We start from the raw sequence: 15,628 nt of genomic DNA on the forward strand, positions 1-15,628 counted from the left end.
ACAGAGGACTGGGCAGGGAAGCCAAAGGTGCCACGCAGTTGCCAGAAGGAAAGGGCAAGCTGCAGCAGTTTGGGAACCCAGGGTGGGAGAATCCCAAGGTGGCAGGAGTTTCACTTTAAGAACGTGGAGAACTGAGGTACCCCGAGGACTTCTCTCATAACATCATTGTGGGGATTCATTTTAGTCGTCGGTGAACCCTAGGGAGAGACACAGTCAGGGGAAACGTTTTACAGTTGTGAGGGCTCTTGGTGGGACACTGAAAGGGCTCGTCACAATTAATTGGTGGCAGCGTCGTGATTCGAATTCAACACCCACACGCCTGTTTAGTTGAGAATCAGACGACTGTATTTTTTCTGTCAGAAAAATGGCTCACCTAAGGAAAGCTAGGGAAGCTAAGGGTGATGAGAGACCCGATGAGGCAGAAACCAGAGAGAATGTCAGGAATGCTTTGATGGTGTTTCCTGCTTGGCAGGGGGTTGGACTGGATGGCCCTTGTGGTCTCTTCCAACTCTAGGATTCTATGATTCTAAGGGTATGCAAACAACAAGGGTTGTGGCCCAATTCTTTTACATTTGTTGTACATTACTAACTGCTTTGAGTGGAGAGGGTAAACAGGATAAAAATACTACTATTCCTATCACGTTTACCCCCTTATAATTTTTAGTTTAATTTTCCTTAGTTAAATGTTACTCCCAGTGTGAGGAATTGTACAAATGTATCTAAAACTATACTTTGCACAGAATAATAATTTAAAAAAATCAAGCAGTATATGCATTTTATGAAATAAAGTATTAGATCAAAGCACTGATTGTTGTTTCCTCTTCTCCAGGATGGGAATCTTTACCAGACTACTCTATTTCTGTGTTTCTATTCTTTTCTGTGATGGAGAAGGTGAATTACAAACTCCAACAAGAAGCCTTAACTTCTCACACAGCTTTATGGGGGAAAATGCAGGAAGGAAAGCAGAAGGCCCCATCATTCAAGGTTTAGTTCCTCAAAGCAATCAGAGTTTCAGAGTTTTACTTAACAGCCCGCCACAAGAAGTGCCATTCCCCAAGTTCTCACAAATGAATGAAATGGTGAATTCTCCACAAACTGACCCATCCTTATGGGCCACCATAGGGTCTCCTTTTCCAGCAGAGAAGCAGAAAGGACCTAGTAGTCTTCTAAATGCCCATTCGATACTAAAAAGGACTGTTCTGGGTTATGAAAGACAAGATGAATCAGGAACAGTATTTCCACCTTCGGCGCTGAGGATGTCTGCAGGTTGCGGCAATCTGGTGAGTGGGGTGTTTGATCTATCTGACAGAAACCTGTCTGAGGATGATCTGAGGAGGGAAATGGATCCTAGGCATTGCAACACGACGCTGGGAGAGGTGGTAGAGCTGGATGCCAGTCGCAACAATCTGCAAATCGATTTAGGGACCCTGCTTTCACTGCTCCTGAAAATGAAGAATGTTCAGTCCATTGACGTGAGTTACAACAGCATAGCTGTACCCGGTGTGGTTGTACCCAAGAAGTGTGACTTAAAGCACAGCAAGCTGTTGTTCTTAAATCTCAGCCACAACCCTCTTACCACTTTGAAAAGCATCTGCCTCCCTTCGAGTCTCAAAGGCATTGATTTGTCCTTCACACGCATTAACGGAATACCACAAGAGTTTGCCAGAACTTACTTTCATATAGAAGAGATGGACGTTCAAGGAAACCATTTTATATACGATCCTGAAACGCTGACGTCTCTCCTCAAGCCTATACCAGGAAGCAGAATGGAAATCTTGTCGATTGTCAATTTCCCACAACGCAGCCCCATCGAAAACCTCCCCAAGGAAGGGAGGCATCTTGTGATGTCCAACTGCTCCATTGTAGAACTTCCGGAATGGTTTGCAAACACCATGAGAAAGCTTCTCTTTCTAGACCTGAGCAACAACCCCATGCACGGTTTCCCCCAGCTGCCAACTTCATTGCAGTACCTAGATTTAAGCAACAGTAACATCCAAGAGATAGCAGATCTTACCACCTTCCCTAATTTGATAGTGTTTAAGATTCCAAGCAATAAAATAAAGGATCTTCCACCTGAGTATCTTCCAGACTCCTTAAAAGAACTGGATATCAGTAAAAATCAAATACCTGTGTTCCATTTATTCAGGGCACCACAAGAGCTGGAATTCCTTAACGTTTCTAGAAACCTCATGACGCATCTGAATCTAAACCATTCTCACCACCTCACCAACCTCGATGCAAGCCACAATTTAATTACAGAACTGCAGGACCGCACGGGAGTATTTCTGCCGGAACTCAAATATCTGAATTTGTCAGGAAACAAGATATCTTTTTTGCAACCGGGGTCTCTCCCCGAATCTTTGCTTGAGTTGGACATCAGCAACAACGCCATCACCATTATTATGGAAGAGACCTTTGGCCGGTTGACGAACCTGAACGTCTTAACCCTTCAAGGGAAACATTTCTTCTGCAACTGTGACTTGTATTGGTTTGCGAACACGTACCTTGCTAGCCGGCAACTGCAGATAAATGGCCAAGAGGACCTTTGGTGTAGCTTTCCGCTCAAGAAACGGGGGCTTTCGGTTGAAACCAGCAACCTAACAATGCTGCGTTGTTCTCTCGGACTTCAAATGGCAATTACGGCTTGTGTGGCCATCTTGGCAATGTCCCTCTTAACAGCTCTTTGCTGGCATTTTGACGGCGTCTGGTATATTAAGATGGGATGGTACTGGTGTATGGCGAAAAGGAAACAATACAAGAAGAGGCCAGAACACAAAGCGTATGACGCATTTATCTCATACAGCGAAAATGATGCGCTCTGGGCTAAAGAGACCCTGCTGGGAAAACTGGAAGCCCTCGAGTTTAGAGTATGTTACCACGAGAGAGACTTCGTGCCAGGGCACCCGGTTGTTGGGAACATTTTTCACTGCATTGAGAACAGCCACAAAGTTCTCTTTGTGCTGTCGCCCAGCTTCGTCAACAGTTGCTGGTGCCAGTATGAGCTGTTCTTTGCTGAACATCGGGTCCTTAGCGAAAACGAGGACTCTCTCATTATGGTTGTGCTGGAAGACCTGCCGCCCAACAGCATCCCGCAGAAATTCAGCAAGCTCCGGAAGCTGCTGAAAAGGAAAACCTACTTGAAGTGGAGCCCAGAGGAACACAAACAAAAGCTCTTCTGGAGCCAGCTGACCGCTGTTCTGAAAACGACAAACGAGCCGATGGCTTTGACAGAGGAAAATGGGCTGTGCTAGGAAGCGGAGGAGGCGTGTGGGAAATCGAGGGTGCATGGATGAGGAACACAAGCATTTCTGGACTGGCGCATGCTGAGATGTTGGCTTTGGGCTGTTGTTAAGAAAAAGACTTGATAAAATACTGTCAAATGGCAGCCACATAAACATTTGGTTATGTTACTGTTATAAAAATTAGGTTCAACCCCAGAAGGGAGTCCACGAACCCGGGGGAGAGCCTTGGTAGGGCTCCCCTCCTCTCAGGAGCATTTATGAATAAATAGAGACGACACAGAATCTCCCAAAACAAGGCGATAGCCCTTTATTAGAAACTGCTGCAGCAGGGTGTCTTGCAAGCAAAAGACTTCCAACAAAGGCGTGCAAGCTCCTATAGACTTTTGAAATTGCCCCCCTCCAGCTCAAGACCACCCCTCCATACATTAGAATTACATCACAAATTGGGAGGGTCTGGTAGCAGTGATCTGAGCATCTTGGACCCTGCCCCCATGCCTCTTGCCCTCCACCAAAAACCCATCAAGTGAAACAAAAGATATTTACATTTCCCTATTTCCCAGCCAAGTATTCACACCCTTTTGTCTGGCACTCAGGTATCAGGATGCCAGAGATTATCACTCAGGCAGGGGGCTGCTGAGTAGCTGGAGGGGCAACACCCCCCCCTTTGTTCCTGAGACAAAGAAATACTTGGTCAGTTGGGAGTCAAAAATGGAGTGAGGCCTGTCTTCCTGTGCTGTTTTCCAGACATGTGGCCTTATTTGTTTTGGTACATTAATAACAATTATTATATATAAATAAAATACCTTAAAATTCTTACATTACCGGAATTTCTGGAAAGGTTTTTTACTGGGGGGGGGGGGTTGCCATCCTGCGGACATCACACACACACACACACAGAGAGAGAGAGAGAGAGACTGAGAGACTACTAAAACCAACACAATCCTGCAAATGGGAAAAACTTTAGAAAGCCACATAAAATCGCTCCCGTATAGGATCTGCGCCATTCCAACTTTGTTCTGTTCAGGAAGGAAATGGCTACCAAGGGGGAGCATGTGAAGTGGGCAGGGGCAACCATAATCCCTGAAGCCTGGGACCAGGTACTTAGCTGCCTCCTTGCCAGGGTGATAATTGCTTGCATCCTGGCCCAAATGCCACACAGGTAGCCATTCCAGAAATAATAATAATAATATAATAATTTATTATTTGTACCCCGCTCATTTGGCTGGGTCTCCCTGGCCACTCTGGGCGGCTTCCAACAAATATTAAAATACAATACAAAGTCACAGATTAAAAACTTCCCTAAACAGGGCTGCCTTCAGGTATTTTCTAAATGTCAGGTAGTTGTTTATTTCCTTGACCTGTGATGGGAGGGCGTTCCACAGGGCGGGCGCCACTACCGAGAAGGCCCTCTGCCTGGTTCCCTGTAGCTTTACTTCTTGCAGTGAGGGAACCGACAGAAGGCCCTCAACGCTGGACCTCAGTGTCAGGGCTGAATGATGGGGGTGGAGATGCTCCTTCAGGTATACAGGACCGAGGCCGTTTAGGGCTTTAAAGGTCAGCACCAACACTTTGAATAGTGCTCGGAAACGTACTGGGAGCCAATGTAGATCTCTCAGGACCGGTGTTATGTGGTCCCGGCGGCCACTCCCAGTCACCAGTCTAGCAGCCGCATTCTGGATTAATTGCAGTTTCCGGGTCACCTTCAAAGGTAGCCCCTTTACAATAGTAAACTCAGTTTATTAGGAGCTTGGTCAAGACAAAGGAGTGTGCTTAACTTGACCAGAGAACAGTAACATGTACATACTCCACTTAATGGGTGTGAAGTGGAAGTCAAGGGAGGTGTTATGTACTGAGCTTGGATCCTAGAACAATAGGCAGGTAGAATCCTAGAAGGCAGCAACCTGATTGGTCTGCAGGAGCCGCCTAATAGAGGAGGGGAGTTGAATCAGCCAATCACACGGTACCCATTCTGTAAATAGTGTATATATGGCCAGTTTTGGGGGGAAAGCACTCACTCACTGTTCACCATGAGCTGAAATAACAAGCATGAAATCAACACTCAATTCTGAGTATATTTCAGGAGGGATGGGGGAAACCCTAAGATCAGGTTTCTGCCAGAGGACCCCTCCCAGATTATGACATAGTTGTGATGTACATATGATGTATGTATGATGCTTCACTAAGGGCATTGTGGGTAAGAAGGGAAAGTTATATTAAAAAAGTAGAAGCCCTTTGTTCTGGGCTTCTTCCTGCTTCTTCCTTGTGGTGGCTGGAAGCCTTGTTGCAACAATAAAGATCAGGCCTACAGGTTGCTGTTTTGCTCCTATATTTTTGGCTGGAGTCTTTGTTTGGCAATGCAAGTGAGCCTGGAATATTTTCCTATAAGTTATTAGTAGGGCTGGGCGATACCTGCTTTTCAACATCGCAATATATCACCAGCTAAACATCGCAATACACTGATATATCACAATGTCCGAAATAGGGATGGAGCAGAGCTGTCAACCTTCCTTTTTTTTTGCATTGGGAAACGGCCATAGCTGTCAACTTTCCCTTTTTTTGCCATGGGAAGCAGCGCTGGAATAAGGGAATTTCCTGCAAAAAAAGGGAAAGTTGACAGCTATGGGATGGAGCTATGTAGAGGCATTAGCTGGCTTCATGGGTTTCCCCCCCACATCATGATTTTTGCATAGCACAGGCACACACAGTTTCGCAATATATTGCCAGGTCAAAAATTATGAAACCAGTATCACAATATAGACCAGTTTTGGACGATATGTCAAATCGATCACCCAGTCCCAGTTATCAGAACAGGAACAGTGGGCAGAGAGGCTTTAGTGAGATTTTAAAAAAACTGAAAACATGCTGCTTTTTAGAGGACTCTTCTGCACCAGGCCCAATTAATCAGAAGCATTATCCCAAATCGATGGTAACCTTGGCTACTGGGCACTTGTGTGTCCCTGTGGTCCAACGCACGTTCTGGTTATTTATTTATTTCGGTGTACAGCTAAGATCTTTTGTAATACAGGCTTGCAAATGCAGAGTGCAAACAGGTGGGGACAAACTTGCATTTGGCTGTTCTCCCCCCCATCAAAGGCAAGTGGCCTAGTTCTCGGAAATGACAGAGGGAGGTGCTAAAATGGGTGTCTGGACAGTATTGTTTCAGTTTACAGAACGGGGACTCCCGATAGAACATTCCACCATACCCTGGATGGTGTATCCCTGTTTATCAGGGAGGTTTTCTCTTTGTGTGGATGATTCGTTGGGAGTTCAGTCCTGTGAGCCCTCACCAGCAATCTGAAGAGGTACAACCCAGAAAAGAGCTTTGTGGTGGTGGTGGTTTTTACCACCTCACTGAAAGAAAGAGGCTGAGCTAGGAACCAGCAGGTCCCCCAGTTCAATCTTTGTAAGCCACTTAGAGGTCTTTGGTTTGGTCTTTGAACCAAGCAGTATAGAAATCTTGGCAAATAAATAAATACTGCCTTTGTCCATTAACTCAGCCGGTGTTCACATAACTGGCTTAAAACACAGCGAGGTCCTTCCACACCCACCCACAACTGCATTTCAAATCACATTTGCACATGGTTAGGATGATATATATGGGACGCGTGTGGCGCTGTGGGTTAAACCGCAGAGCCTAGGGCTTGCTGATCAGAAGGTCAGTGGTTCGAATCCCCTCGACGGGGTGAGCTCCCGTTGGCTCGGTCCCCTGCTCCTGCCCACCTAGCAGTTCGAAAGCACGTCAAAGTGCAAGTAGATAAATAGGTACCGCTCCGGCGGGAAGGTCAACGGCGTTTCCGTGCGCTGCTCTGGTTCGCCAGAAGTGGCTTAGTCATGCTGGCCAAATGACCCGGAAGCTGTACCCTCGGCCAGTAAAGCGAGATGAGTGCGCAACCCCAGAGTCGTCCGCGACTGGACCCAACTGTCAGGGGTCCCTTTACCTTTACCTTTACGTTGATATACATCAGCATGGCTTCTTGGTGGGTTTCCAAGTCACCCGCTGCCTGTCCACACCAGAGGGTGGAGAGGGGGCATGGATGTCTTCCGTGTGGCTTATGTGTTCAAATTGCATCACAGCTGGTTGGAGGCGGTGGGAAACGTATCGAAACACTACATTTCTCAAGAAACCACCTGATAGATGTGTATTGTGGCCAATACTGGCTTCCAAATCTAGCACAGGGAGCAAAGCAGAGTAAATGGGAATGTGTGCCCATGGTCGGTGGCTCACTTCGGAAATCCAGCCAGATGGGTGGGGTATAAATAAATTATTATTATTATTATTATTATTATTATTATTATTATTATTATTTTAAAAAGACAAACCACAAACAATATCGAGGGTTGGTCAAAACATCACAGAACACGGAGACCCCTTTATTGTAGGAGAACACATTAAGTATGAATTTGGCACAGGATAAAAAGAAAAGTTTGATCCATATCCTTAGATATCCCTTTATGATCATGACAGCATGTGAGATTAAAGAAAACAACAACACACACACCCTAAAATACCAAAGAAACACAAGGGCTAACAGCAGGGTTCTTCCTCTAACATTTTTGGGAATGAGGAAATGACTAACGTGAAATGTTTTAGCAAAATATTACCGGTACTTTCCTAACAGATTCTGCACAACCATCATTCGTATGCAGTTTTGCTTGTGTTGGGTCTTACAGTGCCTACGATTATCTAGCAATAAATAAATAAATAAATATAATTAAATCTGTCCTTTATATTTTTCTAGAATGGTCATTTTATAAGCACCGATGCTCACGTAATACAATTGGTCCGCAATTATGAGACGGTTGTTGCAAAAGACACATATAACAAGAAGATATGCAGGCTCTTGTTAGAATGGGAAGTGCGGAAACTGGGACCCTGAAATCTCAACTTTTAATTGGGGGTGGGGAGAGAGAAAGGGCAGGCAGGGAGTTTGGTTACTTTCTAGCCTTCGCGATTTGCAAGAGTTTAAAATTGCATGTGGGCGCCCAACCCCTCACCATATCTAGAGTTAAAACAAGCAAGCAGATTTCCTCATATGCTGCAGTTGCATTGCTAGGATGTACCATTTCTGGGGAAGGGGTGGGAGGTGGAATTGAGCGCTCTGCCAAAGTAACACAATCCCCAGAGACTGTTGTGACTGGAGCATGAGAACAGGCCTATATTAGAAGGGGTGGGGGTGCAGAGAGATATTTTTTTAAAGGGCTTGTAAACAACCATGTTTTCGAATCCCCACGATGGGGTGAGCTCCCGTTGCTTGGCCCCTTGCTCCTGCCAACCTAGCAGTTCGAAAGCACACCAGTGCAAGTAGATAAATTGGTACCACTCCGATGGGAAGGTAAACGGCATCTCCGTGCGCTGCTCTGGTTCGCCAGAAGCGGCTTAGTCATGCTGGCCACATGACCCGGAAGCTGTACGCTGGCTCCCTCGGCCAGTAAAGCGAGATGAGAGCCGCAACCCCAGAGTTGTCCGCGACTGTACCTAACGGTCAGGGGTCTCTTCACCTTTACCTTTGTTGCCAGTGACAGAAGAATCATAAGTGTGGCTGCCTTTCATGTCATTCACAAATCAAAACGCGCTAAGGTTTTGGACAAATTAGCGAATACAAAAACACTGTGGACTAGTAACTCTGAATTATTTACAGGACTGACGCAGGTCTTGCCTGAGAAGAAGGGATCTCATGTCCTCAACATACATAAAAGTATACATTTCTTCTTAACAGTTTAAACCCAAGGATTAAAAAACACTTTCTGTAAAGTTTTCCCAGTGCGTGTAAGCACTCAAAATTCTTTCGAAACGCAGCGAAGCAAAATCGTAAAATAACCTGTGATCCTGACAGATTATATGAGTGTTTGGGGATAGGATAGGCTTCGGCTCATGGGCTGTATCCTTTCACAGAAGCTATGGCCCCAACACTCTGAGGAGCCCATCTTCTGACAGCTTTTAATTAAATAATAATAATAATAATTACGATGATAGTGCTGAGCAGCTTCCAGCCACCATCTTGGGCAGGCATTGGCAAACTCGGCCCTCCAGATGTTTTGGAACTACAATTCCCATCATCCCTGACCACTGGCCCTGTTGGCTAGGGATCATGGGAGTTGTAGGCCAAAAACACCTGGAAGGCCGAGTTTGCCTATGCCTGATCTTGGGTGTCCCATTCCGCCGCCCCCTCCCACAATACCCCAGAAGTTGAGTTAACACAGAGACTATGGGATGGGGAGCAAGTGATATGGTTGCTGCCACAGTTGGGAAGCCCACTGCACTGTGGAGAACAAATTAAATTAAAATAGGGTCCAGAACAGGCATCAGCAGTGGGGGTCGACCAATATGGGGGGGGGTGCTGAAAGCCATCTCAGTCTTGGTCCCAATCCTGGTTCGGGAATAGGGTTTGCCACTCCACATGCTTTGCCAACCAGCACAATTAAACACTCTTCAATAAATAAATATAATAGCAAGGTTCCGCATCAAACCAGTAATATATGTATATACAATTCAGAGTAGAAACTTTTAGAAAGCTCTGTCAATGCTTAAAACCGTGCACTTTCACGAGCATACCACAAAAAAACCGGTAAAGCAATACTCGGTCCAGTCTTAAAGCAGAGCTGCAACAGGTGAATTCGTGGTTGGCGGCTCTTTTGACAGAAAAAGCAGATTCAACATTGTATTTGAAGGTGGTGGAGGGAATACTTTGGGCAGGGTGGGGGGGGGGGGTATAACACCCACTGAGCCTTGGGGACTAGTAACCAGAAATCTTGAAAGATGGGGTGGGGGAGACACAGACAACCAGAGAGATGATAGGAAAACATGTGGCCAACCTGCGAAACCAAATATCAGAAGCAGGCCGGGACAGGAGAGCTCAGAAGCCTGGCAGAGGCGTAGCTACCCCTGCCCCTTTGTGCGCCAGCTGCTCAGCAAACTGAAGGCAAAACCACCCTAGAGCATGGGTAGCCAACCTGGCACCCTCCAGTCGTTGCTTGACTACAACTCCCATCATCCCCGGCCAGTGTGGATGGGAGTTGTAGTCCAGCTTCTGAAGGGCACCACCGCGGCTATCCCTGCTGTGATGCGTATGAAAGGGGCACGATATCATGCTTTGGATGACACACACAAAGAAAAAGGTCGGCCACCACTGCAGTCGGGCGTTAAGAGTCTCAGCTCCCGCTAGCTACACCGAGGGAACTGGTATCTGCTTAGCAGAAGTACTGTCGAAATCCCTCACCACGTCGGTCATCGCGTGATAGTGCATGGCGATGTAGGAGTTGGCGAATCCAAAGGGAGAGTTTGTGGGCTGCAGGCTGTTGGGAGTGCTCACTTCCTGGGAAGGGCAGCTGTTATAGATGCTGTAATAAGGTTCGATGCGAGTGTTCATAGGGGTGGAGCTGCTCTGGGCCCCGTAATGCTGGCGGCCGGCGGAAGCCTTTGGGCTCAGCACGCTTTCCTTGGAGTGACTCGGGCCGCAGGCTTGGTCCACAAACTTCTTCTGAGGCTTCGGAGAGAGCATGTAAGCGGAGTTCGTCTCGTGGTGGGACGACTTGTTGCGGTTGGCCTCGAGGCTCCCTTTGCCCACGGCGCGGAGCCTCGTCTTCTGCTTGCAGCAGAAGAAGACGAGGGCGAAGTACTGGAGGCACCAAAGGACCCTCCTCCTCAGCCCCGCGCTGTTCCGGGAATAAATGAAAGGGTTCAGCCCAGACTTGAAGAAGATGAGAGTGAACCCACACAGTTCGAACTGGTAGAGGATGAAGCCGCTGTTGCGGGACAGAACGTCCTGCACCAGGGAGATGCCGAGGGGGAGGCAGCAGACTAACACCGAAAGGACAATGACAACGCACGTCACCACGGCCTTAGAGTCCTTGGCTGTCGACAAGTTCACTGTCGACACCAGCTGGAAACTGCTGGCTGCAGTTGCAGGCAGCTGGCTGAGGTTCTTTGTGTACGCGTGGGTTTGGATGTGCTGCAGCTTGTTGTAGTTTTGGTTTCTGTAGAGAGCGGGCACGGCGCACTGCACGCCATCAGCGCACCCAGCGGCAAGGGGTCCGATCAATGGCGGAGGCCTGGATGCATCGACTGTGATGATGGGGGGGCATTTGCGCACCTGGGCGTTCTTCCTCAAGGCCTGGGCGATCATGATGTAGGAGACGGAAACCACCGCCACGCAGCAGATGAAGTCGATGACGTACAAGTAAGGGACCACCTTCCCCTCTCCGATGACCAGGCTGGAGATGGGGAGGCAGAGGCGGGATTTCTGGGTCCTCATGGTGGCCAGCGTCGCCAGGGTGAAGCTCATGGACCACAAGGCCAAGGTGAGCAAAAGGGTGCAAGGGAAAGAGGCCGTCCGGTTGGGCTGCTTGCCCAACACCATGCGGAGCCGGTGAAGGGCGATGACGGCCACCGTCTTGAGGGACATGATGATGAAGCCAGAACTGGTGAGGTGGAAGGTGAAGCAGAAAGCATCGGGGATGCCCGCCGCCGAGTCCAGGAACAGGGCAAAGGTGAACATGGGGGCGGTCACTCCGCAGATGAAGAGGTCGCAGAAGGACAGGTTGAGGATCATGAAGTCAAAGTTGGTGCGGAACTTCCGGAAGGCCGGGTCGAAGAAGGACAGGAAGACAATGAGGTTGCCGTAGGAGCCCAGGCAGAAGATGACAGCCAACAGGAAGGTGCACGTCACCAAGGTAGCTGTGTGGATGATGTCTTGGAGGTCTCCTTGGAAGGAAAAGGTGTCATTGCTGCCCCAAGGGTGTGGCGGCGGCGGCTGTACCGAGGAATTGGAGCGGTCTGTCCACTTTGTCTCAGCCCAGCCCGTCAGGTTCATCCTCACAGGAACCAACGCTCTGCGGGTCTTTCAGCACCTCAGAATCAATCGCCTCGTTTTAGAAGCCTGAAGTCCATGGTGGGTGAAGCCTGTTTGTATAAGCAGAAACACACGCCCCGTCCAAACGTAAGTCAACAGACACTGGATAGCTCATATCGGGCCTTCAAGTCTTCTCCTGTGTACTCTTAACAGCCATGATGTGCTATGAAGAGGAAACTATGTCTGCCAACTCGGTCACTGTAAATCTGCAGCAGATCTCACAGAGTAATTGTACTGAAACTTGATTGGCTCTCAACCACTGCTTTAACACAGGGAGAGATGTTATCTATATTTAAATAGTACATTTTTTTGGCTGTTTTTAAAGCCTGTATTTATCACTTATTCCTTAAAGCCAGTATTCTATGCTATTATGTGAACTGCTCTGTTAGTTCACACCCAATATTTTGACTGCTGATTTTTTAGTTCTGGGGGCAGGGTGGAAGGAACCATTAAATATTGTTTCTGTGCATTAAGGGGGGGGGGAAATAAAATAGTTATATAGTCCCTGTTTCAGTTTCCAGCATCTACAGTGAAGAATTTGGCCCCATCTTACATTTAAATTCTTTAAACAGATGTGGCTCCCCCCAAGGAAACCCTGGGAACTGTAGTTTGTGCAAGGTGCCGAGAGGTGTTAAGAGACCCCTGTTCCTTCACAGAGCTAATATTCCCAGAATGGTTTAAGAATCAATCCTTCTTCCCAGGGAACTCTGAGAATTGACGCTCCGCGAGGGGATTTTTTTTTTTTTTTTTTGCTGTTGTTGGAGTGTGCCTCTGGGGGGTGAAGTCAAACCGCTGGAGGATCACAGTGCCTGCTGTCTCCCGTGTTGTTTTTCCTGCACCTGCAGCGCCGAACTGCCCTCTCCAGGAACAAGGGTCTCCTAACAACTCTCAGCAGCAGGGAACAAACTACACTTGCCAGGATTCTGACAGTAAGCACTGTTCAACAGTGGAACCGACTCCCTTGGGAGGTGGTGGACTCTCCTTCCTTGGAGCTTTTCAAGCAGAGGTTGGATGACCATCTGTCATGAAAGCTTTAGTTGAGATTCCTGCATTGCAGGGGGTTGGACTAGATGACCCTCAGGGTCCCTTGATTATTGATTCTATGATTGTTGGAGTGCAAGGACACAGTGCAGTCAGGCAAAAGCATTTGGGTGGGGGTAGTTCTGAGGGCCAGATTAAAAAAAAAAAACCAAGAGGGCCACATTTTAAACAGTGTGTACTCAAGTGCCATATTGAACCCTGTAGAGGCCCCTAGGCAGTTCAAATCTGGGGGGGGGGGCACCATGCAAATTATCTCCTAATACTTGACCATAATTTTCTTTTAAGATCAAATCAATATTATTTAGATCCGTTGCCGCAGGGCCCCTAAACGGCATGGGGCCCACAGGTTGGTGCCTACTCTGCCGATTTGGTAATCTGGTGCCGATGAGACTGCTTTAGTGCAGACATGGCCATTTGAGGCGGCCCAAGGCAGCTTCTGATGGGTGACCTCAAAAGAGTGAAGCAGTGTGTCCTGAGATAACATCCCTAAGGAAAAGAATGCAGCGCTAGAAAACTGGAGCTCTACCACAAGCTCTTTAGGCCTGACCCAACCTGGTTGCCTCCAGAGACTTGGCCAGTTCCTGCGGCACAGATTCCTTTTTGGGGTGGGGGTGGGAGTAGAATTTAATAAGAACTACCTCCAGACTGTAAGAAGAGCAGGGCTGGATCAGGCCAAAAGCCCACCAAGTCCTGCACCCTGTTCTCACAGGGGACCCCCTCTGCGCAACGACCCTCTTGCCCACTCGCGATTCTGCCATTCAACGTGTTATAATTCATGTAACAAATGGATCCTCATCCCGAGTCTGCCAAACCCCTTTCAAAGCCTCCCCGACAGGAAGAAGCGAATCCCACCGCCTGCCGTGGCGCGTGGGCTCCTTCCCGCGCTTCTCCCCCCAGGCCCCGGCAATGGTCAGGAGCAGCGAAGGCGCCCGACGCTCCCGGCCGCTCCGTTGCGCCATTACGCGCCAGGCTCCGCCTTGAGGGTCCGGCCGGAGAGGAGAGCCCCGTGCGCTTCGGGCCAGAGCGGAGGCCGAGGCCGAGGCCATCGCCCGCCATCCCTCCTGGCCAGGATGCACCTCCGCCACCATACCCACCACCCTAGGCAGCGTCTCCTTACCCAGCGCCGGCTCTGGGGAAGCAGCGGGCGCCGCTTGCCTTGTGCCTCGGCGCGCAGGGAACGGGGAGCATCTTCTCCCGGCCGGGCTGCCGAGGGCAGCTCCGGAGGCGGCGGGCGGACGCTGAAGTCATCGCCGACGTGCGGGAGAGGATGGACCTCGCTTGTGCATTGGAGGGGGGGATGGAGAGAAAGAGAGAGATGGGAAAGGAGGGAGGGGGTGCCGCCGCGAAGCCCGCACACGATGCTGCCCGGTTGGCGGCGCGCGTGCTTTGCTGGGGCTCTCCCCAAATGTGCAGCGGCGGCTCCTGGCCAGGTTGGTCCTCCGGTTTGCTTGCCGCGCGCGCAGCCACCGAGGGATCTGTCCACCCCGCCTCCGGTCTCGCGCACGACCCGAAAAAAACAAGGGCCGGGAGGGGAAGGTAGGGCAGAGCGCGCGCGCGCACACACACACACACACACACCTCGGTGGGAGTGCGCGCGACTGCACCGGAGCTGCACGCGCGGCACGCAGCGCAGCGATTGCGCATCTGAGCGAGCGGCAGGGAGGAAGCGACGCGCTCTTTTCTCTCGCATTTCTTTTCTAAATAGACGCGGGCAGCAGATGCGGGCAGCTTTTGTATCCGAGTGAGAAACGGTTCGGGCGGCCCTGGGCGCGCAGGGAGGCGCCTTTTTTTGCTTACCAAGAGCTGCCTTGGCTTTTTGGTACCCGGTGTTTCGCCAAAGCAGAGATGCAGGCCGCTCACGCACCATCGCTGATTTGTTTTTGGCTTGTTTTTTTTTTTGGGGGGGGAGAGATACAGGAGGAGGAAGGGGAGAGAAGCGTGCGGCTCCCCCCCCCCCCTGTGCTGCTGCTTGGAGAAAAAGGTGGGATGTGTAAATGCAAATAAATCCACCAGCAAGATTAGCGGTGGCTTTGAGCTCTAGGCAGCTGAAGTCATATTGAAGGCTCCCAAGCAGGTTGTCCTCTGGGAAGCTCCACTGGCTGAAATGGGCATCCTCAGGTGCCCAGGAGGCTGAGTTGGAGTCAGGGACAGGGTGGGTAATCTCTAAGGATGGCTATAACTCCCAAGTACTTGACAAGAACATGAAAAGGAGAGGGAAGGCCTGGATAGTTACTGAGAGCGGGCCCTGCCACCTGCCCCAAAATGCCAGGTTCTGGTGACACCTGGGGTCAGACCTTTGAAGGGAAGCAAATGAGAATCATTTGTGCCCCTGTGCTGAATTGCAAGCACACAGGTATCAAATCAAATCAAACTTTATTCACGTAGCCAACAGGCCATTGCGACTAAAAATACAGATAAAACAGATAAAAATACTGGAGAAAGACCAGTCAAGTACACAAATATATAAATATACTGATAAATCATATGAAACCCCCA

At 49.1% G+C, this 15,628-nt stretch overlaps 2 protein-coding genes across 2 annotated transcripts; one reads left to right on the plus strand and one right to left on the minus strand.

Moving 5' to 3' along the window:
* Positions 1–938: 938 nt before the first annotated feature.
* LOC117044666 (toll-like receptor 2) lies at positions 939–3,289 on the plus strand. Its single transcript, XM_033145476.1, has one exon. It carries the CDS (start codon positions 939–941, stop codon positions 3,249–3,251), a length of 2,313 nt encoding a protein of 770 aa, XP_033001367.1. The 3' UTR covers positions 3,252–3,289.
* A 7,097-nt stretch (positions 3,290–10,386) lies between these two features.
* On the minus strand, positions 10,387–14,178 carry GPR75 (G protein-coupled receptor 75). Its single transcript, XM_033145477.1, is given in 2 exon segments — positions 10,387–12,141; positions 13,992–14,178. Coding segments are annotated over 2 exon segments (1,923 nt in total). The 3' UTR covers positions 10,387–10,405.
* Between the last annotated feature and the right edge of the window lie 1,450 nt (positions 14,179–15,628).

The sequence above is a fragment of the Lacerta agilis genome, chromosome 3, assembly GCF_009819535.1.
Source record: "Lacerta agilis isolate rLacAgi1 chromosome 3, rLacAgi1.pri, whole genome shotgun sequence".
Classification (NCBI taxonomy): domain Eukaryota; kingdom Metazoa; phylum Chordata; class Lepidosauria; order Squamata; family Lacertidae; genus Lacerta; species Lacerta agilis.

What these genes read in the sequence shown, in the direction of transcription:
- LOC117044666 (XM_033145476.1), top strand. Translation starts at nt 939, where the DNA reads ATGGGGGAAAATGCAGGAAGGAAAGCAGAAGGCCCCATCATTCAAGGT.